This window comes from Zosterops lateralis, assembly GCF_965231275.1.
Source record: "Zosterops lateralis genome assembly, chromosome: 3".
Lineage (NCBI taxonomy): Eukaryota > Metazoa > Chordata > Aves > Passeriformes > Zosteropidae > Zosterops > Zosterops lateralis.
Genome location: NC_139764.1, coordinates 9,818,235 through 9,843,806, shown reverse-complemented (window position 1 = coordinate 9,843,806; position 25,572 = coordinate 9,818,235). Strand labels below are relative to the sequence as shown.

At 47.4% G+C, this 25,572-nt stretch overlaps 1 protein-coding gene across 4 annotated transcripts in view; it reads right to left on the bottom strand.

Moving 5' to 3' along the window:
* Positions 1 to 5,648: 5,648 nt before the first annotated feature.
* Positions 5,649 to 25,572, bottom strand: part of SERTAD2 (SERTA domain containing 2) — a 76,976-nt gene continuing 57,052 nt past the window's right edge. For all 4 annotated transcript variants that reach the window (XM_083858158.1, XM_083858157.1, XM_083858159.1 and 1 more), the window contains one exon: positions 5,649 to 10,951. In XM_083858158.1, the coding sequence (XP_083714284.1) occupies positions 9,997 to 10,947 (951 nt within the window). In that variant the 5' untranslated portion in view covers positions 10,948 to 10,951 and the 3' untranslated portion in view covers positions 5,649 to 9,996. The remainder of the gene's footprint in view (positions 10,952 to 25,572) is intronic.

Here is a 25,572-nt window from a genome sequence, read left to right as displayed (position 1 = left end):
GGAATGAGTGCCTGGGTTTCCTCCCTTGGCAGTGTTTTACAAAGTGTTTTTAACTCTTCTTCTCCATGGCAGGTGTTGCCTTTGCTGGTCCAGGTACAGTTGCAGGACCTGTTTCATGCTAAAGACTGTGTGAGCAGCTGGGTTTAAAGCAGCAGAGTTGAGCTCAGCTTTAGGGGTAGCTGTGCTTCAAAACAGAGGAGTGCAGTAATCAAGGAAAGAAAGTCCCTAATTTCAGGGTTAACCACAGTCAAACCTCACATTTAAAATGTGCTTTTCCTATGGTTACTCTGGGTGATAAATTATATATTACAAGTAGCTGTTGGGTTGTTTAACTCTTTTTGTCAGGGCACATTCTCTCTGCATAAAGAATTATCTGCAGATGGCATGGGGTGTTCTGGAACAACAGAGCCAAATTTGCCTGTTTCACTGAAGCTGGTGGAAAAAAGTTTAGATGGATTGCTTTAGAACAGACACCACAACCAGAAATGGTTGGGCCCTGCTGGTACTGATTTCAGGTCTGCTGGAGAGGAAGGAGCCTGGCCAAAATGGGTTTGTTCCTGCTGTTTATCTCAACTCTTAATTTAGGCTTAAATCTTGATGCCTCTCCCTTGAAGCACTGAAGCATTTAGAGCAGGACAAGCAAACAGGCTCAGTGTGTGTGTGTGTTCCTGAGGCTGCAGTTTTCCCTTGGTGCCACTGTCCCAGGGAGCCCTTCCCAGCCAGCTGGGCACCTTCTGGCACCCAGAGCTGGTGCCAAAGCTGGTTTTGTCTGGGCAGGGGAGCTGGGCAGGCTGGAGCCACCCTGCCTGCTCTGAGCCTGCTGAGCACCAGCCAGGCTAGGATGTCCTGGAGAGAGGACTGTTCTTTATTCTTAAATTACATCTTTTTCATCCTCAACTTCGGAGAGGACTTGCCCTGCCCCAGGTCCAGGCGTGAAGTGAAGTTAGTCAGAGCCACGTGGATTTGCCATCCCCCAGGAGCAGGCCAGGGAAGGTTGGTTTTCCTCCCATCCCTTCTGTTTGGCAAGTCCCAAGCCCTTGGAGCCCTTTTCCTTCCCCAGTCTCCTTCACCTCATCCTCTGCTCCCCACAGGGACCTGCCTGGGAACAGCTGTATGGTGACTGGGCTGTGAGGAAGGTCACATCAGGAGCACAGGGCGTGGGAGGGGAGGCAGGAATTGGGAGTTTCTGGCAAGAGGGAGCAAGCTGGGACTTGCCACCTTTCCAAGCTCATCCCCAGGGCCACATGGAAGAGTTGTCCCTCCTGCCCAGCACGTTTCTCTCCTTTTTTCCCCCACTCCCTTGCCTGGGATGACACAGTCCTGGGTTGTCCTTGCTTTCCTGCGTGGGACTCCAGACTGGTTGAACCAATTGGTAGTGGATGATTCACTGGGCACGTTTTGGCCCTTGCTTTGCTCCTGCTGTGTCTGGTTTTGGGGCCATGCTGTGGCTGCTGTTCTGCATCTCTGCCATCCCCAGAGCCCCTGTGGCATACCATGGGTGTCCAGATCATTGCTCTGCTCCTTTCTGCAAGTAATTCTGGGTGTGCTGGTGATCCCTAACCCACTAAATCGAGGCTTTTTAATAACCCAAATGGAGTGGCAGAGGTGATGAGGTGGTTTAATTTAATTTTTTTTTTTTTTTTTTTTTTTTTTTTTTTTTTTTTTTTTTTTTTTTTTTTTTTGGTTGCATCACAGTTCTTCACTCTGGTGTAGCCCAAAGCTGTGTCCCCACAGGAACCAAAGAGAGGTGGGATGTTCCAGTGCTTTAAAAATGGATGTTCAGGACAGCTGTTCTCCAGGCTGAGATTAGGTGCTCCTCATCCCTGGAACTGGAGCATTAACTTGAGGCAGAGAAGCCAGTGGCTGAGGTGACCCTCAGTCCCATTGAGGGTGGCAGAAGCAGCTCCTTTGGACTCCTGGCAGGAGAAAGAGGTGCAGGAGCAGAGGGCTGGGGTTTAAACTGGCTGGAAATGGAGCCCCCCTTCTGTTTGTGTCCCAAACCAGCTGCCAGCCCTCAGGTGAAAATGCTGCTACTAAATCAGTCAGGACTCACAGCCCCTGGGTTTGTGGCCCCTCTGGATTTTCCCACTGGGGTCTCCTACTTTCCCCCTCATATCCCTTAATTAAGGTTATACTAGGCACATCTGCTTCACCAACTTTTCCCACCAAACAGCAGGCAGGGCAAGAAATGCAGACCCCTTCAGGTGACAGTTTTGAAGGATTTAGGAGGAAACCTTTAGTTGAAGTAAGGTGCCACTTTGGCTGCCACAGTACTAACCCCTGGCAGGCAGGAGAAGGGTGATGGTAGCTGCATTTTTCTGCCATCAGGGCAGGGGGAAGGGGGTTTTATCCCTCTGTGCCTCCCACCCCAGCAGGCCCACCCAGGAAGGAGCAGGTTGGCCAAATTAGCTCTGCCAAAGGGTTGCAAGCCAGGCAGTGAAGTCCCTTTGGGGCAGCTCAAATAATCCCTCCATGCAAACAGGAAGGCAGCGTGCAAGGAAAGCAAGGGCAATGTTACCTTACCTGAGTGTTGTCTTCTAGCAGCTTCTAGGGGTTTGAGGCTTTTTTTTTCTCTTTTTCCTCCCCCTCTCTAATAAATACAGAGCTTGGCACAAGCACACAATCCATGCCATCACACCAGAAAGGGGCAAGGGCTGAAGGCTGTAGGCCAAACTGTGTGAAAGACAGAAAGCAAGGGGAGGAAGCCCAGTGAACAGAGGGAAAAGGAGAGGAAACAGGAGAGGAAATAGTCCAGGGAGAGTACCATGAGGTGGGGAAGGCAGGGCCAAAAGAATGAAAGGAGATCCTTGCAGAAATGGGCTGTTTGAAAGCTTTGTTCTTTCTGTGCCTTTCCCTGGCAGATGCTCTGGATCTGGAGACGTTTGGGAATGAACTGGCTGATTTTTGGGGACATGGTGGTTGAGAAAGGGAGAGGGACAGAGGACTAAAAGGAACCCTCCCTGCTCCTGACCCCAGAGCACCTGGCACACCTGGAGTGCTGGAGGATGAGATGTGGAAGCCAGAAGGTGTGCCCAGCCCACTGCAGAACCCCTGTGGCTGCTGCACAGGAGGCCTGATGGCTCCTTCCCCCTCCCTGGCCACCTTGTTCTTGGGAGGAGAAGGAAGGGTGGGAGGGAAAACCCATGATCCTGCTGGCCTGCTGCCAGTTGCTAAGGCAGTTTCTTCCAAAGGGAGGGGAGCTGTGGAAGGAGGGAGCTGCCTGAAGAGGAGGCAGATGATGAACGCAGGGACCAGGCAGAGAGAGGAGCCTGCAGCCACCAGTGATGGAGACAAATGGGACTGAGTGGGAGCAGGGGCAAGGAGCCCAGAGGAGAGGGGTGAGGTGGAAAGGGGCAGGGGGAGCCAGGAGAAGCAGCTCCATGCACAGCCCAGCCATGGAGCCAACATCCCAGCAGGGCTGTGTGAGCTGATGGGTTCTCTGTGGTTCACAGCAGCTCCATGAAGCGCTGCCTGTGGCAGGAGGGGATTTCATTCTCCAACGATTTTTCCCTGCTGTGTTTCCTCTGGTGAGTACGAGATGCGTGTGGCCCAGGGAAGCTGGCTGTGCTGTGGGAGCAGGGCTGGCTCCTAATGCCAGTGCTGGAGGAGCACATGGATGTGTCCCACATGGATGTGTCCCACATGGATGTGCAGGCTGGAGGCAGGGAGCATTATCCCTCCTGGGTGAGGGGGTGCACAAGGGTGCTGCTTTTGCTGTCCCCTCCTTGCCTCAGAGCCGGCTTTGGGTGTCCTGCCCACACAGCATATATTTGAGCAAGGTCTGTGAAAGCTGTGGCTGCCTGGCCTCAGCTCCCTGACCTTACAGGCCTGGAGAGGAGCTTGGTGTGGCTCTTAATAGCCCTGGAATCGCTGCCCTGGCTGGTGACACGGAGCATCTGCAGAGCTGAATGCAGGCCTGGGCCAAAGCTGGTGGAAAGGAGCCACTGCCCGGTGCTGTGGTGCCTCCTCTGCCTGGAAACGCCACTCCCCGGCCACAGTGGCACCACCCGGGGGCAGGAGGGACTGTCCTTCGGTCCCCAGGGTACCCTGAGCCCTGTCACCGGCAGAAACAAGGTGAGTGCCTCACTCCTCCGGTGTGGTGTTGGTGTGAGATACCCGGAGCTGAACCTCGCCCGGCCTGTGTCGAGCTCCAGGCGCTTCCCCCTTCCTCCTGCTCCCTGCACAGTGGGCTCACAGCGAGGGCTGCCTGTGCACAAATGCCTGGAGCTGCCTGCCCTCTGCTCGGGGCAGACACTGAGAGAAGTAGTTCCCCATCTTAAAAGCCCAGAGCAATGGTTTGCCCTCGCTGAGGGCAAGTTGGAGGGTTGCAGTGGGTGGGAAGCTGCTCACGGCAGGAGGGGGAAGAAGGGCTCTGTGCACAGCCTGGGTGTTCTGCGCTGGAGGCAGCTCTCGCTGACAGTCACAAGTGGGGAAATAAGCTCTTAAAAAGGTAGGTGGCAACAAAGCCGGGGCAGCTTCGGGAGTGCAACAGCGGCGTGTCGGCCGGCCGTGCCTCGGTGATACCAGTGCAGGGCCCGGGCCGTGTCCGCACGGAGCTGATCCAGCCCCGGGAAGGGTTCGCGCCGTGGCCCCGGCTGCGCTTCCCCCCTGCGAGCGCAGCGCTCGCTGAGCAGACAGAAATTCAATCCCGGGGCCGCTTGAATTCTCCTACTTCTCCTTTCTCTCCGTTTCTCGCGCCCCGTGTCCCCGCGGCCATTTGTCCCCGGGCAGCAGCAGCAGCAGCTGGTGCGCCGCGCCGTAACACGAGCCGGCAGCCGGGATGCTGCTGCTGCTGCACGGCGGGACCGGGACACCTCGCCGCTTTTCCCGCTGGGCTCTCGCTTCTCTGGAGATCCAAAATGGAGCGGTCGGTGCTCCCGTGGGTGTGTGAGGCCGGGCGAGGCGTGCGCAGGGGGTGACTCATGAGCCGGGGCCGGCCCGGGGCGCTCCGGGCGCGGCCGCAAAGGGCTGGAGCCAAAGGCAGCGCCGAGATCTCCCTCCTGGCTGGCCCTGAAAGCAAACACCAGGCACCTGGAGGAGCGGGGAGGGCACTGATAAATGAAGCGGTGGATGAAGGTATCAGATGTTTCCTGCCGGGATTTAGCGCCCGCCCGAAGGACGGTGCGTTCCCCGCATTGGCAGCGGGCGGGTCCCGGGCCCGGCTCCCACCTGGGCAGAGCCGAGCATCCTTTCCCCCGGCACACGGGAAAGGGCAGCGCGGGCACCGCGAGCACCGCTCTGCGCCGGGGAGGACAAAAGGCTCACAGCAGGAACACGCCCCGCACAGGGCGATGCTCCTCTTGTCGTGTCAGGCGGAGCGGGGTCACAGCGGGCTGTCCCTCCCCTGTCCCTCGCCACCTCCCGCCCCTCTCCCCGCAGCCCCCATGGGGGATGTCTGCCCCTCACCGCCCTCTGTGGTCTCTGTCGTGGAGGGAACCAACACAGCCAGAATTTATTTTAATTGTTTATTGTATAATATAAAACTACAAAAGTAAGACTGCTCATTTCCATGTACATTTGTCCAATTGTATTTTTGATTACAGCCCATACCTACATGTGAATACAGTAATCTGGTTTCAGATGTCTGTAATATTGCATAGAAAAGGCACAGCTCTAAGGTCTGTGGGAGGGGAAGGGGAGATACAGCCTTATTTTTTTTTTTCTTTTCCTTTTTTTTCTTTTTTTTTCTATTTTTTTTTTTTACAATAACAAGCCCTGTTCAAACAACCATGCACTGAACATGTCACACTATTTACACCTTTTCCAGAATCTTGGCCTTTGTAGGCACTAGTATGGAATACGCTCAGAACTAGATAGGAGTTGAGGTTGGGATTTTAATCTGCAATTTGTGTTTTTAAAGAGGTTCCAGAACTTGGATTAGGCTTATTTTCAGAAAAAAAGAAAAAAAAGTGCTTAAAAAAAATCTAATTTATTTTAAAATGTTCAGTCTCATTAATTAATAAAATATTGAAAGCAACTTGCACAGAAGCAGGATACTGAAGCCTGATTGAGGGGTTGGGGGAGAAAAAAAAAAAAAAGAACAAAACCAAACCAAAAGAAACCCTGTAACAAGAACAAAAAGTTCAAAACATGCCAGAATGAATTAAACCATTTGTCAGACAGGACCCATTGCGATTTACTCAATTTAATGGTCATCAAGTGTAAACTTTGTATTCAAAATGATCAGTTTTGAATAACCCAGGCTCTTACCACGCGGCGTTGGGGGGAAAACCCGGATCACCTCGCACAAGGTCCGAATCTCTCCTGACACTGATTGCTGCAGACGGCGGCGTTGCTCTCCCAGCTGGCTGCAGGTGGAGCCGGGAGGATGCCCGGACAGACGCTGCTCTCTGCAAGAGGGATCTTCTTCCACTCCCTCGGCTCGCAGGTCCCGCCCCAGGACACGGAGCGGGGCGGTCGGGACGTTCTGCCCGGCCCCACCTCCGGGCACGGACGTGGCTCTGGCACAACTCCTGGGGCTGGAGGGAACATCCTGCCCCCCTTCTACGGGCGTCCAGCCCCAGGGACTTCTGCTGGGCCTCCCATGAGTGTTTAAAAAATAAGAAGGAAAAAAAAAATATCATATTTTCTAAACGTTTCCCAGGCCTGCGTGATGGAGATGATTGCATTTGTTCCTGCCCTCAGTGGCAGATTCCAGTGGCGTGCCAAGGGAGGCCCCTCTCAAGAAGCCAGTGGGGGGTAGGAGCCTGATTAGGACTAATTTTGAACATAAACCTGTCCCTCCTCCATGCCTTTTTTTGCATATTTCAAACAACCAGACCCATATTAGAAAAAGAGTGTAGGGAAAAAAATAATCCTGTGATCCATGCATATCCTGACTGGAACTCCATTCATTCTTTCTGAATCTGGCTCCCATACCCTTTTTCATACAGATTTACATTCCTACAAGAGGATACATTCCTACCATACATTCTGTACATGTTACAATCCAGATGTTGTTAGCTTCACAATAAAATAAATATATTTACAGAAAAAAAAAAAAGAATAAATAATTTAAGAAAAAAAAATCACTTCAAATCCAAAGCTCTCTTATTCTGCTCCCATCTTGTCACTTCATTGCACGTTAATGTCAATCTCCATCCCTGGTGTAGGTCTCAGAAATTCCATGCTTGGCTGCTGTTGGGACCACAGCACAGGCCCAGCTAGAGACATCAGAGACTGTGCAGGGGGAGAGCCACAGCCCAGGCCTGCACCAGCCTTCCCAACCTTCTGCTGAGTCCCACAAATCAAGTAGGTTTTTGTCCTGTGGGATTCCTGGAGGGATTCTGCCACAGGACGTGCGCTTCAGCACCAAGGAGCCACAGACATTGCCCAAGTGGCAAAGTGGATTTAGAGCTCAGCTCCTGCTCTCTGGGTACAAAAACTTCAGCTGACTCCCCTGAACAGCAGGATCTCTGAAAAGGGCACTGATGGGAGCTTTTGCCTGGCAGGTGGTGTTTATGCAGGTGTAAATACCTAATTAACCCCCCAAAACAGGTGGCTCCAGCGTCCTGCAAATCTGTTTTTAACCACAGCAAGGCAAGTGCCTACACCAAGTTGCCGTGTGAGCCTGGTGCTGTTCCAGGTTTGTGCGGGATTGTGTTCCCAGGTACTCGAGGTGTAGGGACAGAAAGGCTGTGGGTTCTCCTGCGAGGGCTGAGGATTGCTGTGGAACAAGGGCTGGGTGGGAGCTGGAGCTGTCCCCCTCCTCCCCACCCTCCCTTCCCCTGGTCCCTAAAGCTACACTTGGTCAATGGTTCTCCCTTTGAAGCAATAACTTCTTTTCTCTTTAGTCTGTGTAATGACTGCAAATCCATCAGCACCCCAGCGCTTCCCGGAGTTCAGCTTGGGAAAAAGGAGAAAACAAACCCATCCCCCCGGGCCAGTGCCCCCCTCCTCCCCCTGCCCTGTCTCTCCCTGGCAGATTAACTGGGAGCCAGAAGCGCCTTTGGCAGCTGTGCATGATGCATTTCGTTTCGATTAGGAGTTCCTTCATTGCAAAAATGTCTTTGCTCTCATCCTGTGCCTGTGTGCATATCTGTGTTACATCTATCTATATACTAATAAATATATATGGCCCGTTTTAAAGTGCCAATTTATAAAAAAGCCGCCTCCTTAAAAGGCAGGCGAGACCCAATTTCATCCATGACAAGAAGGGAGCAGAACTGACTGAATATTGCCAAATGACGTAAAACATAATTTAAAATTTCTTAAATAAATATAAAAGTTATTCCTAAAGAAGCCATAGGCATGTCAACAATATAGGTTGTAACCGGCACTCGACAACTAAAGTACCATTGGAAAACTAAAATGCCATAGCAACTTCAGCAATAGGCATGATACATTGCAAACAGTTTTTGTTGGTTTTTTTTTTTTTTTCTTTTTAAATTAAATGTACACCACAACGAAATTAGAGGAAAAAAACCCAAAAAAACAACCAGCTACTGGTGCAGTAAGAAGACTTCTCAGGTGTTACGGGGGAGGGGACCATGCATAGAAAGCTGTGTCTGTATATTCCTTGTAAAACGGGTCTATAAAGTGTAAAGCAGGTAACACAGTTGATACAAGAACCCAACTCTATAGGAGATGCCAAGTGGTGTCACACGACTGGCTCCAGTTTCAACAGCAATGGATATTAAAGCAAGTCCATCCAGTGCAGGTACGAGATGAGCTTCACTGCAGTAATACTGAAGCTGCCTTTTTTCAGCACTTAGCACAGTGAGGTGGGAGAGGGGAGGAGAAATGCTCCAAGAAAGGGCGAGCGGACGCTCCCAGCCCCGCTCTCTCAGTCAGGGCAGGCTGGCTCCCGGTGGGCTCCCGGTGGGCTCCGGGCACGTCGCTCCCCCTCACACCATTCCCGGAGCTCCCGGGGCGAGGAGGAGGCGCCCATGGATCTCGGCCGGGTTAAGGCTCCACCTCGGGCGGGATGGGGGCCCCGGGGCGGGACCTCGGCGGGTGAAGTTCCACAACTGTTTCCTGCCAACTGCTTCACATACGTGTTGGAAAAGGACATGGCTCTAAGTTTCAGGAATCACAGTAGTGCGCAGTGGGTACAGCAGGGAGCAAACACTTGTGAAACTCCGACAGAAGCAGCTCCCAGCCCTTTCTTAAAGCACTTTTTTTTTTTGTTATTTTTGTTTGCATTCAGGGAAACCGACTGCAGGCTTATTTGATCCAATTTTCTCTTTGCACCATACACATATAAAACATTACAACTCTGTATAAAAGTACAAGTGGTTCTTGTACATCTGAATTATGCAGGAACTATGTGAGCAAATCCTATCAAAATAGCTATTTTTTTGTGTGTATAAACAGCATTTGTTTTTAGAAAAAACAATACCATAAACTGCAGAATCTGTACAAAAATATAAAATAAATTTGGGCAGCAGTTTCTAAACAGCCATGTAAATGCAACACTTAAAGAGGAGCAGGTTAATGCCTCCAAAAGGCTGAATTGCTAAAGTCAACCTATACAGGGCTAAAATGGTATTGAGATTATCTAAATAATAAAATTTTTTACCTCTTGCAATAAAACTTATAGAAAAAATAGACAAGTATGCACATGCAATTTACAGCTTTCCCCAACATAATCCTTGTGCTTAGCTTTTACCTCTTTTTTTTCCTTTTTTTTTTTTTTCTTTTTTTTTGTAATAACATAACATTGTCTACAATACATATTCTTTCCTATACCAGGATATTCGGTCTTCCTTGAGGAACCACTTTAAAAAAAATACATTAGAAGTGGTCATACATGGATGAAGGCACTCCAACTCTGCTCGAAGCAAAAACTAGTGTGATCCTTTTCTTTTCAAAAAAGGCAAGCAAGGATGCATGCACAGTGCTGTGAATCGGGGCTGGGAGGGACTATGGAAATACTACCAAGTGTATATACTGGTACTTAAAATTAAAAATTAAAAAAAAAAACCAAACAAAAACCAAAAAAAACCAAAACCAACAGAAAAAAAAAAAAAAAAGTTGCTATATTTCTTAATATTTTTAAGACCCAACAAGCACCTCCATGATGTGATCCAGTTCTGTGAGATCCATTTTGAAAGGCTGATTTGGAGTTACTGGCTGACTGCTGTAGGGGGCGAGAGTCTTTAGGAGCTCGTCCGCTGAGACAGGAGCCATTTTTGAGGCGGCCCCCGCGGCAGACGTGCAGGGGTCAAAATCATACATGGACGTGTCAATGTCAGCGAACAGAATGTCGTCCAGGGTCAAGTCTGTGAGGAAACCTGTGGAAGCCGTGATCTCAAAGTTGCCGGGCAGGGGGTCCATGAGTTTGGGTTCGGCCGTCCTGCCCTCCGGGAGGCCCTCGGGCTTGTTGTGAACGTCGGGCTCGCCGGGCTGGGCTTTCGGGTCGCCGGCTGCCGGCTCGGCTGCTACTGCCTCTGCGGAGGTAGGTGCTGGACAAAGCTCCTCGATTTCGTCCAAGGCTGAGGAGAAGCTGTCCTTGACTGCTTGGAGAGCAGGAGGCGGCGGCTTGGCGGCCCCGTCGTCGTGCTGGACAGCCGGGGAAGTGCAAAAAGTGTCGTCCTCGAGCAAGGAGGCCGGGGTGAGGCAGGACTCCAGGGGCATAGTGCTTACCAGGTCGGCGGGGAGCAGCGGCGCCGAGGCCAGGTGGCTGAAGGCCGGCTGCGCCTCGCGGAAGTTGTCGCTGAGAGGGTCGGCGGGCTGCGAAGCGGCCACGAACATGGGCCTCAAGCTGCCTTCTTGTTTGAGTTCTTCCTGGATTCGCCTCAGCATGTTGTTGATTAAAACTGTCTTTTGCAAGCTTGGCTCGGTTAATGGCCTGTGGTTATAAAGTTTCATGAGGGAAATGTTGAAGATAGTCTGACGCTGTAAGGTGTAGGACACCTTAGAGGGACCGTCGGTGGGAGACACCACTTTGCCTTCCAACCCATCTTCATGCTCGTCAAACTTCCGCTTTCCTCCTTTCCCCAACATATATCTGCAAGGGAAGAGAGGAGACTGATGAAGGCAGCAAAGCAGGTGCACATCTGCCCCGATCAATAACTCGGTCTTGGCCCACAGCAGCAGCCACCCTCATGCAGGTCCATCCATGTTTAGGCATGGCCGTGCTGGTAAATTCCAAGCAGGAATTCAGAAGGCACCTACAATACTCAAGATCTGGCATGCTTGGCAGCAAATTTCCCTTCCCTTATATTAAGCAAATACCTGTCCATGGGAGCACAAGCCACAGGAACTGTGCACTGAACATTCCCTTACATTCCCTGACTGAGGCAGTGCTATGCCTGGGAATACAAAGGTAAAGCACCAAGGTTCTCACAATGAATTTCCTCTTTTTATTCAAAAGTGTGTTCACAGGGGAAGGGAAGTGAGGCTCAAGCAATTGTGTGTTGGGAGAAACTTCCCCAGCGAGGTTGGGAGATGCAGCCCTTTGGTACACCAGGATATACACATATGGGCTTATTTAGCTGGTCACCTAAGGATTCAACTACCAGAGCAGGAAATGCAGTTATCATACTCAGAATTAGATAATTTACAGATGAAGAAGAAAATCTGTCAAGTCTTTTAGTCTAATCCCCAAGACCACTCTCTGCACTACGCTCTGCTGCTGGTCAGATGGCAGATTTTGAAGGAAACAAAGGGGATTTTACCAAACTTGCCCTGCATTATAAATAATTTCTGAGCTAAGATTAAATAGGGCAGTTTAGTCCCCAGTGCCATCTCTTCCAGGATGTTTCAGAGCACCTGGAAATGCTCCCTCGACACAGCACAGTCTCAACCTCATTTTGTCACCATTATTTTTGTGACACAAGGATCCCCCCAAACACAGAGGAATGAAAAAGTCACTGTGCTGTGACAGTAGCATGACCTAATGTGATGCTCTCTTATTTTCCCAGGTGGAGTGGTGAGGTGCTGGAGCTCTAACCCACTCACTCTCTTTTAATAGGCTCACAAGCAGCTCCCTGTTCATTCCTGCCTCCCTCCCTCTGTTTAACAAATTCTAGTATGAAGAATTCTGCCTTGTCTAAAGAGGGGAAAAAAAAAGAAGTGGAAGAGGCTTTCTAGCCACAGGTATCCAGAAAGAAGTTACAACAGCCATATAGATTTTTACCCCAGACCTGACCCTTCTCATTATGCAGCTATCATCTGGGAGACAGAATTTGCCTTCCTTATTTGAGTACAATTCCCAATCCTCCCAGTGGGATTAGTGCCTGCAAAACAACTGCACTGGGCAGGTCTAACACAGTTTGATGGTCGCACACCAGTTCAGCAGAGAAACAACGCAGATAAACATCACCAAAAGTGACTGACAAACATTTAAGAGCAAAGAGACCCTTGGAAAACAGAAGAGGGGGCAAAAGAAGTCAGGATTTCAGTGCTACAAAAGCTTCAGAAAGCATTTGCTGGATGGTAAATCTAAAACCAGACTGGGTGAAGTGAGCCTCTTCTGGTTAAAAATAAGTCCCAAATCCAGATAATTTTCTAGCATATTATGCAATTAAATAAAGGCGGGGCGAGGGAGCAGGCTGAGCAGAGCTGAGGAGCAGGTAGGCTGCCATCCAAGCTCCTTGGCCAGCCACCAGCAATTCCTGTGCCTGGAATCTCGAGTGAACAAAACCTCTGAAATTTAGCACTACTGCCCAAGTCTGGTTTTTCTCTGCTCCCTAGTGTCACTTCCATGGACTGCTCTGGAGTTGTGCACGTGGATTTGGGGTGCAAGCTGGGGGGCTTTGCTATCCCAGTGTTCACAGTAGACACATTTCCTTTCACTTCAGACAGATAAGAGCAAGAAATGGAGGATTGGGCTAGCAAGAATTAAAAACCCTGCCCAACTCCAGAACGTTTTTAAAGCAGCAAGGGGTTAGGAGGAGAGTTAGCAGCTTCCCATCCTTTCCTGCTATCTCCTCTCCCTGAAAAAAGACAGACTCTGTCCTAAAGACATACCAGTGCTCCTTCCCCAATGCTCTATTTAAAGAAGACATTTTTAAATGGCTTGAGGACTAGAAGAGTTTGAAGTTTGTCAGCCTCTGCCAGGAATGTATAAAAACATTCACTGCACAAAGCAAACCTTTTCCCCCATGATAAAGAAAACAGCCCAGGCTCCTTTCCCTGCACTCAGTTATTCATCATTGCCAGGTGACGCTGCCAAGCATTTCCAGCTAACCCAACCGAGCCAGTTTCCACCCAAGATTGAGGTATTGGTAGCAAACACATTTTTAAAGCTGATCAGTAAGAACTGTGGGATCATCACCGAGTAAATACTACGATAACCGCACGACGTCATTTTCCAGGAAGCTCAGAGACCATTCAAGATTTCCTGTATGTGTGACTGTCAAGCTCTCGCATCTCACTCGATCTTCATGGAGCTTGATTCAGAGCCTGCCCTTTTAAAAGATAAAATAGATCAGGCAACTCCCAATCTCACCTACTAGCTTTTCAGCACAGCTTTCAGTTTCCTTTTTCCCCACTGATACTCTCTGAAGAGGGTTTAACCCCTAAAGTACCAAAGCAGGACGTCAGCCTGAGCATGGGGGTTTTATTCCACCAAGGAGAGGGCTCAAACAAGCACTGCTTGACTCTTGGCTTTATAAAGTTTTATTTTATCCCCTTCTCCTCTGGCATGCCAACGGGAATTGTAAAGAATGTTTTCCTCCAGTTTCCATAAATCACTTCATTCATGCCAAGCGAAGCAAGGAGGTGATATCTTTTTAGACCAACTGATAAAGTTGGTAAAACCAGACATGCTTGGGGGCTTGCAAGTCTTTCTCTGGGTCTTCATAAAGGAATTTTATAGTTTCTGACCACTGAAGCTTAAGAAAAGGTTGCCTGCTTGTTGTTTGCAGTTCAAGCCATCTCTTCCCTCCTTCGACCAACCTGTTTCATGCCTGCATTAAAGGGATCAGTGTTGTATGTCTTAAGATACTGAATAACATTTGAAAAAGGAAAAGGATTTTGTACAGTACTAGCATTTGATCTGAATCAGTTCTGTCCAACTCAAAAACTTTGCTCCTAGCCTTTCCAGCCAAACCTTCTGCTGGGAAAACAGAACTGCCAAGCTTGAAAGATCAGCTTGACCAAAGATCAGTACAAAATGAGACAAAATGAGACACCATCCCAGGTGTCAAAAGAGAGTTGTCCAACCAAGTCATTCAGCTGTGACAAGGGCAGCCAGACAACACCAACCCCACCCGAATGCAGCACTGCACAGGCAGAGGTGAAGGGTAGCATTCATGGAAGGTCTTTCATGCTTCTCTTTTGGCTGAGTAGCAACCTCAGCCAGACGTATTTCTGCTGCATTCCCACCTGTTTGCTAAACGTGATTTTGAGGCCAAGTGTTAAGAGTTGAGACTGGACATCACTTTGTTGTTGTTGTTGTTGTAATAAAGGGAGTTGCAGAGTTTTGGTCTGCAAGTCAGTTTTCATTTTTCTTAGGTATGTGGAACCAGAAAGCTGAAGAAAGAAAATGGAAAACGTGCATCTTTCTGGGGACTGGGGAGGGGGAAGTTACTTGGAGATCTTCCCCAGTACTATCTACCAGTTGGCTCCAGCTCTGGAAGACTCAAAACCAAAAGCAAAACCATTGTTGCTGAGAAAGATTCTACTTGCTTTTTTGCCCATTTAGGGCGATTACATGCGCCTCAGCACCAGAGAAACCCTAGCATTGTTTGGGAGTTGTCTTTTCTTAATTGAAAAACAAAAGTAGTGTATTTTTTTTTTCTCATTTGCATGTCATTTAGCTTCCTTTTATTGGCTCTGCATGCTCTTCAGACAGAGCTGGAAAGAAATGCAGTTGGGGCTCAGTAGAAGAGATAATCAGCCTGGAGCGGATGGTTCTCCGGAGTCAACCCTCATCGATTAAACACAGAAGAGCTTGTGCAATGCCTGTGTCTCTGAGCCCACTTAGTGATGAATCCTTTGCTCTCCGGAGGACAGGGGTATGTGGAGACTGTGAGAGGAGCACTGTGTTGTTTATTGATTGTGCTTCGGACACTTTGACACCGCCGGACTATTCCTCAAGTCTTTAATAATCGGCACTTTGGCATAGAAAAGCACCAGGTACGTAAAAACTGAGAGGAAAAGTGATTTTGCTCACCCAACAATAAAAATAACCTTTAATTTTATTTCCCAAAGACTTTTAACAATGAAGTTTAAAATGCCTCTTAAGGCTGAGGGCTCATCTTGGAAATCAATTCTACAACCTACTAGGCCCTCCCTGCTCATCGAGACAGACAGGAAGGGAAAAAAAGGAGGAACTGAACCCCAAGAGGAACAGCAGAAAAGGGTTTTTAAGAAGTCACATTTCCACTCACAGATTTACCCCACCCCCTCAGCCAGTCCAGAGGATGCACAGCTTAAATAGAGCTGAGGTTACCTTTAGAACAAACATCACATTGCTCAAAAAGGTAAAAGCATCAAATCCCCGAGTCCACAGGCAACAATTCCCCTCCAGGCAGCTGAACACCGAAACACAGGTGTGAACCACAGGGGCTTGTGTGAGAAGAGGAGTTTAAAGCAGGATCAGTTCCCTTCTGAAATCTTAGGTAATTAAAACCACAGGGGGGTAAAAAAGGAGAGAGAAAGATAATGGCAACTTGGGGGAATGAAAATAAAATGCTATTTCACACATGTGCATGAAAAAAACTCAACAAAACCCCACAACACAAAAGCTCCCCATAAAAGCCCCCCAAAGTGCCACAAGAGCACTGAATTTGTACACTTCATTCCCCCAAGTTTCACAAACCTCAGATGTAAGTGATCCTCACCAGGTTTTCTCAGAGAACCTATCCAGTGAATTATGGAAGTGTTCTGTGTCACTTCTGGCACATGGAATATAATTTTCCTCTCCTCCATCCTTCACTCCTCATCCTTGAGGGTTCCTTTGGTTGAGTCCTGGCCCAATGGTAGTCAATGGGTGTTTTGTTACTGACTTCAGCAGAATCAGGATTTGGCACAGATAGCTGCAGGACCAAAATAAAAAGGCCTTTTATGCCAACTGGGTTCAACTGGCAACACAAGGGCCAGATCCTCTGAGCTAACAGAGGCAGGTTGAGCTGCTGAGAGCTATTTTAGTGCTGCTGGACCACCTGAACTTGTAACCAGTCTCCACAACCTCAAAGTATCTGTCCCCTAGAGCTAGGGAGGTAAAGCAGTAAACCTCTCTCTCCCTGTCTCTGTTTCCACAGCAAGAGAGAGAGAGAGAGAGAGAGTGGACACATCTGTAGAGGAGCCCTTGGGCTAGCACCATGGCTCACCCACTACAGAATGATGCTCCTTGGCCAGCAGGATGCTGGCAAAGCACAGCAAACCTGCCCCAGCAGGTGGAAGTGCAGACATCTGAGAGCACCGGCACCCTCCTTCCATTCAAAGTTACAAAGGAAAAGCAGAGGGGAAGGCCAGGATAAACCTGGCAACTTCTCCCAGCCTTGCTCAAAACAAGGGGGAAAAAAGCTGCACAGCCCAGATGTCCCAGGTTTAACTCCAGGGCTGCAGCAAATAAGCAACATGGACTTTCAGAGGCAACAGCCAGAGCTGGATGGAAATCACCCCTCCTTGGGGATTTAATCTGCTGACACCGGAGTGTTTGAAGGCTGGCACGGCAGCATCCCCGGGAGCTGGGACAGCCTGTTCCATGCGGAGCTGCACGGCCACGCTCCCTGTGCTGCAGCTGGCCTGCAGGGTGTGAACCGGCCAGTCGGGAGGGGAGGGGGGGTGTGGAGGGTTAGAGTGTTCTTTTTTTTTTTTTTTTTTTTTTCCCTCCACTAGGCTGCTTTCTTGGGATCTGATGCACTTTTTACATGTTTTTTTACATGTTTTTCCATGTTGCCTGGCTAAACAGGACTCCTGACAAGGCTGCCTGGTAAGAATTGTGTCTTGTGTCACATGTGAGTTAGGAAACAAATCCCACAACCCCCGAAGAGAAGTAGAGGGAATGGAGCTGTGCAGGGGGTTTCTGTCCTCTCCAGAGCCAGTGCTCAGACATTCCATATTTACGAGGTTTGTTTTCCCTGACACATTTTACGTTAATTCTGGCTGCTCTTTTTTTATTTTATTTTTTTTTTAAACTAAGTGAGGTTTAATAAGCACTTACAAAACTCTCCTTTAGAGTATATAAAAAAATTGGCCTCCTGGGCAGCTCTCTGCTTCCAGAGAGTACAGGGGATTGTTTTTATGTTTGCAAGTCTTCACTGCAAGGCTGTCAGTGCCAGCAGTAACTGTAAGTGGCAGGTATTTCTCACACATATTTTACAGGGACCTAACTCTTCCCATCTCCTGTGGTGGATGGGTAAACCTCAGCTTTCCAGCTGAAAACAGAGAGGCAAGTAAAGCTCCTCAGCACCTCACTCCTGCATTTAGCAAGAAAGGCAGCTTCTCTCTCCCTACAGAAACACAGCCTTAGCCCCTTGCTTTAGGCATTTCACACAAAGTGAAGACTGAGTGAAGAGCAGCTAGCAAGCTGACAGTGGTCTTTTCTCCTCTCCAGTTAAAATCATAATAAGAAGGAAAACCATAATGGGTGACTGTTAGAGGCTAATCTAAATAGAATTTATTTAGGGACTGTGCAAGGAAACCTCTGGCAAACAGAAGACAACAGAGGAAGCTCACTCTCATTTGAGAAGCATCTGAAGTCGTGCAGGTCTCACGGGGTTTGCCTTTGATATTCAGAGGCTGGAGTCCCCAGGTCCCCGAAGGAGTGTCCATGTTAATCAGAAAGTAAGGTGAAGCCTTCCCTAGCAAATAAGCAATGCAATTATAAAGCCAGTCAATAGTGTAACGCCAGCCAACGTGTTCCAGCGATATTTTGAAACTGTAATCTGATCCTACTGTTTCCATCCTCGTGCCTTGCCTGCTCTCCCTTGTTGCATACTGTACTATTTGAGGCCCAGAGGGCAAAGCAAGCTCTTGCTGTTTGTTCACCATCAGAAACTGCATTTGGAGCGAGAGCTCTGTGTGTGCCGCCCACACCACTTTCTTGAGAGTTTCTTAAACTTGCAGCCTGCCGGAGCCCTGCTAGAGGGATGTCTGCAAACCAACCAAAAACACAAACTCCACTTCTGCCTTCAGTCTGCAGCTCCTTTTCGCCCCGCTAAAAAAAGGCAAAGCCGCAGTCTCAGGCAATCTCTGACTCTGCAGTGTGTTAAGCCTTGCAGGAAACATATGCTTCCATTAAATTGGAAACAGTTTCTAATGCTGTCACTTTGCTAAATGTAACACGTTCCTGTGGAAGAAGTGGAGCAGTTTTAATGTTTTTGACTAACTGCACACATCCAAACAGAGTATGTCTGATAAAGCTGGAACGGGCTCCAATAAATATAGCTTAGAATAAATTACAGCCTCATTAAGTAATTGTTTGGAAAAAGGACAGCAGGTTTTCTAGATTATAGCCATGTTATTAAGGGTGTTTATAATATTAGGAATTCTATCAGGGTAGCAGAAGTTAATGCAAGTTTAAATCAGAGGAGCACTTGTTAGCTTGTTAAAGCATTGAAGACTGCCCTGGCAGAACCAGGAGGTGGATAAGACCGCACAGGTTCTGAGCATGGAAAGCCAGCAAGGCTCTCTGCAAACCACTGTGAGGCTGAAGGCAGGAGCAAAAGCCCTGAGCAACTCTTTGACAACTCCTTTTCAGTGCAAAGCAAGAGGCAGGATATACCTGGGTAACACACCAGGGTTAAAAAACATTTATTCAATATTCATGTACAAGAAGGCAGTTGTCTTTACTGGGGCAAAAAAAAAAAAAAAAAAAAGAACAGGTTTGGATTGCCAGCAGAACTAATTTCTGTCTCAAAGATCCCATGTCAATCCTCACATGTCCTGCTTTAGACAGGACTTCCCATGTGCTTCCTTATAAAACAGTGCCCATAAGATGCAAACAAGCCCCCAGCCTGCCCTTTTTTGGTCTTGTCCTTAACTGGGAGCTTTAGGAATCACACTGTCTCTGATTGCCAATGCTGTCACAGCTTTTCACAGGTCTGGTGCAGACATGGCTCCACTGACCACCAACCACCTGCTTTGAGCCAGAGCAGGGTGGAGGATTCCCCCCTTTTCCAGTAGCAGAAGATGCTTTGTTAGGGTTACTTGCTGAGGGGAGAGAGATTTTCCAGAAGATGGCAAAGCTGCCCTCACCTCAGGTCATCTCTGTGCCAAATCTCCTTTACATCCTTTCCCAGGATGGCTGCGCACACAGTCTGCTCACAACAGTGTCTGAGCCATCACCAGGAGCCTCCTCCCTGGGGTTTGGCTAAGATGGGCTCTGTGCTTCAAAGAGCCACCAAAAAGAGCTGGGCTGAGACTGTTTGGAAACTTGGGCCTCTGTGTGGAAGTGTTAAGGAAGCAGCCAGGCCTGCCAATTGTGAGTTGGGTTCTATCATGTGAACACCTGGGCTCAGCACTCTGCTGAAGGACCAGGAGCTGCTTTACACACCTGGGCATCAGCAGCAGGAAATCAGAGCTGCAGTAAAGCAAACCAGCCACAGCATCGGGCCAGATCCTCTGACTTTACTACATGATTAGCTGATTACTCAGCACACTCTGCTTGTTGTCACCCAAAAAATATGCGAGGGCTTCTACACACAAGCCTCCCTGGGATCAGCCAAGAAGCTCTTCCAGCTCCACACCACTGCTTCTTCCCACAAATGCAGCCTTCCCCCAAAGCCTCCTTGCATGGAAGCAGGAGGTGCCGGTCCCACAGGCAGGACCACAACACCACGAATTCCCGTGTCAGTGGGCAAGGAGCCACGCTGGAGCCAGTGCACACAGCTCCATGCTGAGAGAACCAGAGCTGTCTCCTCAAGAGGTGGAGCAGCAGCAATTAAGATGGCTGTGCACTGCTCCAGGGCCCAATTCAGCCAAGACTGCCTTCCATTCCTTCCCACTGCAGAGCCAGCAGGCTAAAAAAGAGACACCTCGCCTGTAAACGAAATTCAAAACAATCTGAAAGAGCTCCCAGAAAGTGACACAAGCTGGGAAACACACACACAATCCCTTTTCACTGCTAAAATTACACGCCTGTAATGACAAGATGCTACTGGTCAGGCTCTAAGGGAGAATGATGAAATAGCCAGGCAGGCTGTGCATCCCTCCTCCCCTGCACTGGCTCAGGGAACAATGGAATTACGGCAACGTCGTGTTGTATTGTACAAGACATCTCTATTGGCACGCACGTGTCCAAGGGCTGCCTGGTATTTTTAGTGCATGTAGGGACTGAGCACTGCAGAGCCATCTCCACTGGACCTGTGCAATTCCTGCAAAGGTTAATGAGAATTGTGCCTGCACCCATGAGAGACAAGACCCCTTAGTGTATAATGAGGGAGAGAGTTTTTCTCACCTATGCATAAATACTTGGTTTGAAGCCTATTGTAGCATCTTTTCCCCAAAGATTCCTTGTTTTTCCCCCTTGTCACAGACCCTTAATAAACACATGAGGGTGGGGGGAACCCCCACACTACTGAAAGAACTGAATGGCTTGCCAAAAAGTAGGTTATTGCTCTGAAAACAGTGTTGAATAAATTATCACAGTCAAACTGAAAAGCAGCGAATGGCAGGAGGGAAGAAGATGAGAAAGGGGAAAAAAAACAAACCCTCTGAAGAAATATATACTTCAAATGCACCATACAAATCCCAGCAATGACAAGTGATTTTAGTTTCTGGCCTGCAGATTTTATTTGCTAACCGGTTTTGCACTACTACTGAGAGTTAGGAAAAAGAAAGGTGTTCCCCTGGCATTTCTGAAAGTAGCTTAAACAGCACATGAGTTGTTTTCAACCTTTTTGCTCAAATGAAATGAACACAACCCTGCAAACAAATACATTCTATCTAAAAGAACCTGCTCACCCCACAAGTTTCTCTTAAAGAGGTGAAAAAGTTGTTGGACATTTCTCCACCACCAGTGAAAACAAAACAAATTTTTTAAAAAAGAGGTAGTTAAAATTTGACACGAAAGTTTGCTCAGATGGTGTTAAAATGATGTTGGACAAGATGATAACTGCTGGCCTTTCTGTCCAGTGCACTAAAGCTCTTGCATTTGTTGAAATACAGCATATGCTTCCATGTCCTGCACAGCAACCCTCTGAAAACTGATTAAAGGGAACTTTGGCCAGCCTTGAACTATTCTCAACCTGCAATAGTGATGAGTTAGAGACAGAAGAGATTCCATTTTTTGTGGCACCTGCTTGATTTCACAATAAAAACTACTATACCAAAGCAATGGTCTTTAAAACAGCCACCATGGGACCCACATTTCTTCTATGTAGAGTAATTTAAACATTTTCAAGTAAATAATTTAAACTTAGATGGAGACACCCTTTTAACAGCAAATTTTAACAACGTCTGTATTAAGTCTGTATTTTGAAGCATGTTTAGGACAGGTAAATTAACACAGAACAAAGAAACTTAACCACAAACTAAGATTTTGGAAAATGGAAGTGGAAAATACGGAATTAAACAGTTCAGGAAACAGAATGTCCGAAACTTATTTCATATTCAGTCAGGCACAATCCATTCACCTCACCCATGACAGCATTACACTGATTTTCCCCACAATTAAAACAAAAAATCTTCATCCAAGCACACATATATCACGTGTGTCCCCCTGCCAGCAAGGGGAAGCAGAGCAGTGACAGGAAGCTTGACACTGTGTGTCACACACAGAGAAAATATTCTCTCTCTTGTATTCATTCACCAGCTATTTGTGGAACACTTTAGTTAGGGAAGGAAAGTGGAAGGGCTGTTTAGAAGAGTTTTACCCTGCTGTTTCCAAGCAGATGGAAAAGGAGAGGGTAAGGGGGAGGCAGCAGGGTAACCCAAGCAGGTTATTGGACCCCTGGGACAGCCAGCATGGAAGTGCCCTGGTCAAAATTCCCTGCAGGCTCCTAAAGCCTAAGGCACTGCCCCAACACAGGGCCAGGAGCAGGCACGAGACCTGAGCTGCAGCAGATCAGGCCATGCCAAAAGTGCTGAAATTGAGTGGCTTGTCTCACACAAGGCCCACAGAGCAGCGAGAAAGCAAAATGTAACGACCACTGTTCAAAAAAAACACTGTGGTTTGCACACAAATGCCAGTCTCCTATCTTGATGGAATGTGTGTTTGAAAAATATGCAAATGACATGCGTGCACGTGGACCTGTACCTCTAAAGGCTTTTTTTTTTTTTTTTTTTTTTTCTCCCAAGGGAGAAAGAGGGCCTGGAAAAAACACATGAAAAGTAAAGTTTGCGGAGGCACCGGAAGATGATGATGATGTAGTTCTGAATTAGGATTTAAAACTTCATTTTGCAGCTACCTGAAGTTAAGACAAAGCTGCCTCTAGGCATCTCAAACTAGTCAGACCTGCTACAGCAGTTGCACAGTCTGCTTCAAATATGCCCTCCACGCTCCTTTCAACCTCCACCCCAATATATATCCGCATAGTTTACCTCCAGTCAAGGGTGGTTCTTGCTATAGAGCAGTTCACTCAACCTTATTGCCTGCCTGGCACAACAGGAGGGGTTTTTTAAGACTAATGTTACAAGCTGCTATAAGAAACTGTATGAAAACAGCCAATAATTGTCACATTTCCATTAAAGGTGTGTGAGGTTCAAACAGTATAAGGGTTTCCGGGGTGGGGTGGAAAAATCTGGGATCAAGAAAACAGTTTTTAATTGTTACATCTGAGGAAGTATTAGGGCAAGTTTAGATCTTTCCACCAGTTCAGGGCTCCTTGAAAAAGGGAACTTCTTTTTTCTGCTACTTCTATATACTGCCCAGTTTTCAAAATAACATTAAAAGAAAACAACACACATTTTGAACTCTTCTCTCTGTATTACTCTATATTAAGAATTCAATTTTTATTCTTACTTCACTGGAAACAAACTGCCGGATGAAATCCAACACACCTTACTGGTGTTAAAGCAGAGTAAACCGGTTTTGGCTCCCAATAATTACAGACTGAGACTCGTGTCATTTAATGCCACTTAGAACTCAATCCCAGAGTGATATTAAGGAGAAATTTGTCTTGAAAACCACTGGTACTCAAAACACTGATCATGTTATACGGGTTGGGAACTTTTGACGTTCCGTGGCAACAGCTGATTTTCTGTCCCAAGCTGAGGAGGGTACCAAACCTGGCCCCTCATTTGAAGAACGGTGAAAACCTTGTCTAACTGAGGGCTCTGGGCATGGTTTTAATTTCACTGCTCAGCCCGAATCCAGATGTGGTGGTGGCTGCTGTCTCACCTGAGCTAGATGAGCCTCCACCCCCGAAGAAGGGACACAGGAAAACCAAAAACTTGCTCTCTGGTGACTTGACAATTTCCTCGGCCCTTTCAAGCCGAAAGTATCAGAAGTATTCCGATTTTCCCATTCCTAGTCACGGCTTAAAGCCCTTTCTGAAGGCCCACGAGGCTGCACTCAATGCCCCTGGAGACTGCCCCAATTGTCCCTTGGAAATGCCCCTTGAATCAGGTCTTCCCCACCCCAAAAATCCCCTTTGAGTGGGAGGAATGTCCCAGCCAGCACTTCTTCACAGCTCCTCCTGGCCACTTGGCAATGACACCCAGCCTGACATATTCACCAGGAGCCATTGGTGAGGCAAACACACAGTTTAATACCCATAGAGCCAAGAGACAGGGCAGGGACCCTGCTGTGACACACACCAGCCTGTTTCTCCCACCAAATCTCTGCTGTCCCCCAGCCACAGGTTTCCTTTGGAGCTCAGCTTGGGCTTCACTTCAGCACACCCAAGAGCAATGTTAGCACAGCATTTACAGGCCTTGCCTTCCCCACTCATGTTGAACAGCCAAGCATTGTTATCTTATTTTTGTTATAGTGTTTGCGCTGGTAATGCTGAACAAACCTGAAGCCTCCACTACAGCAAACACAAAAATTGACTCTGTTTATAAAAGAATAAAAGAACTAATGCATGTTGAGAGCCTCTCTCAGTTTATAGAAAACAGGCACCTCTGCGTGACAGCAGTTTCTCTGACTGATGAAAGTTTAGAAATCAAAAGAAGTGGCAGTAAACATGCAATTATATACCCCTGAAGAAAATAAGCGCTGTGCTCAGATTGGCAAATTTCATCTTCCACAAACCATTAATTAGCAAAAGATTCATCAAGACTAAAGATCTATGCCTAGTGCCAACCTGCTTACATTGAAGCTGGACCTTGCTCTCTCCTTTGAAACACTCCTGATCTTTGGACTTGGTAACTGAAAGCTGCTATTTCTGGCACTGATTCGTGTGCATGTTAAGGAACCACTGCAGCTGTCTCCTTGTGAGCCATTTACACTATAGAGCTGAGTTAAAAGGAGGTGTCTCTCCTGCTACCTGGCCCTTATAAGAAGTAGATCACCAGAAGACTACTCGCATTTTCAAAGTACTGCATTCTCTCCTTGTTTGACAGATTACACTTTAAGATGTTACATAAAAGCAAAAATAGTCACAAATACTTTGGATCACCTGTCTAGTGTTAGCACCGCCAGAGAGGAACTGTGCCAGGAGTGCTTTACATCAGTGTGAAAAAAGTCAGAGTTCCTAAAAAAAATGTTTTCCCAATGAAATATTTATTGAAAAAATAAAAGCCGCTTGTGTGAATGATGGCAAAATCCTTTAAACTAGATATCGCATAAAATCTGCTGTACTTCATGGAAGTTAAAAAAATAAATTTTCAATATGAAGTTTGAATGTTTCCTTGCTATTAGGACATTATCTCAAAGTCCTTGATGCCTCTCAGGCAGACAATTTGAGCACTTGGTATATTTATGTTATTATTTCCCCTGTGAAACTCTTTATTTCATCTTTCCCATTAAAAAGAGCAGGTGTATAAAGGAACACAATTACAACTCTTAATAAATCAGCACCTACAGATGTATTTAATGCTCTTTAAGACTGCTTCATCTACAGACAAAACCTGAAGGACCTATGGCTATCAAATTTCTTTTTGTTTGTTTTCAATCAGCTTCAGAGAAAAAGAAATCAGCTTGACACGAAAATCAAAGCAGCGTTTTAATATGCACAAAGTCTAGCTTCGTTCCTTAGCAGTCCAATCCAGTTCCTGCAGAAAAGGAGTGGGTGGTTGCTGCTACCAACTTAAATGGAAGCAGGATCAGTCACGAGAGGAGGAATATCTAGAGCTGTTACACTGGAGGCTGCAATACTTGCCTCAACAATGGGAGTATTCCAAAGGACACGCTCTCAAAGGATATCAAAGGATACCTGTCCAGCAGCACAAACTCCTAATCCTCCTCCTATCTCTACCACCACTACCGCTGGCTCATTATGTTAAATCAGAGCCCAAAGATACCATCCTATTATGTAAAAATGCATGCATTTTAACTTCAGCCAGAAAGGGCTACTTTCAATTTACCCTGCTAAATCTGTTGGCTAATTTCTATAGCAATCATTTTAAAGAAAAACACAATTCATTTTTATAGTTTGTTTCACCATGTGAAAGCTTCCTGTGCCCTTAGATGCAAACTGAGGTGCCTCCGCCAATTTTGTACCCTGTGAGAAGTCTGTAAGACACAGGAACCTCCACTTGTGCAGATGCATGCCTAAAATTAGCAGAATTAAAAGAGGTAGAAAGCGTCGTTTGAACTCACACAAATAGCAAGCGTTCACTTATTTGAGA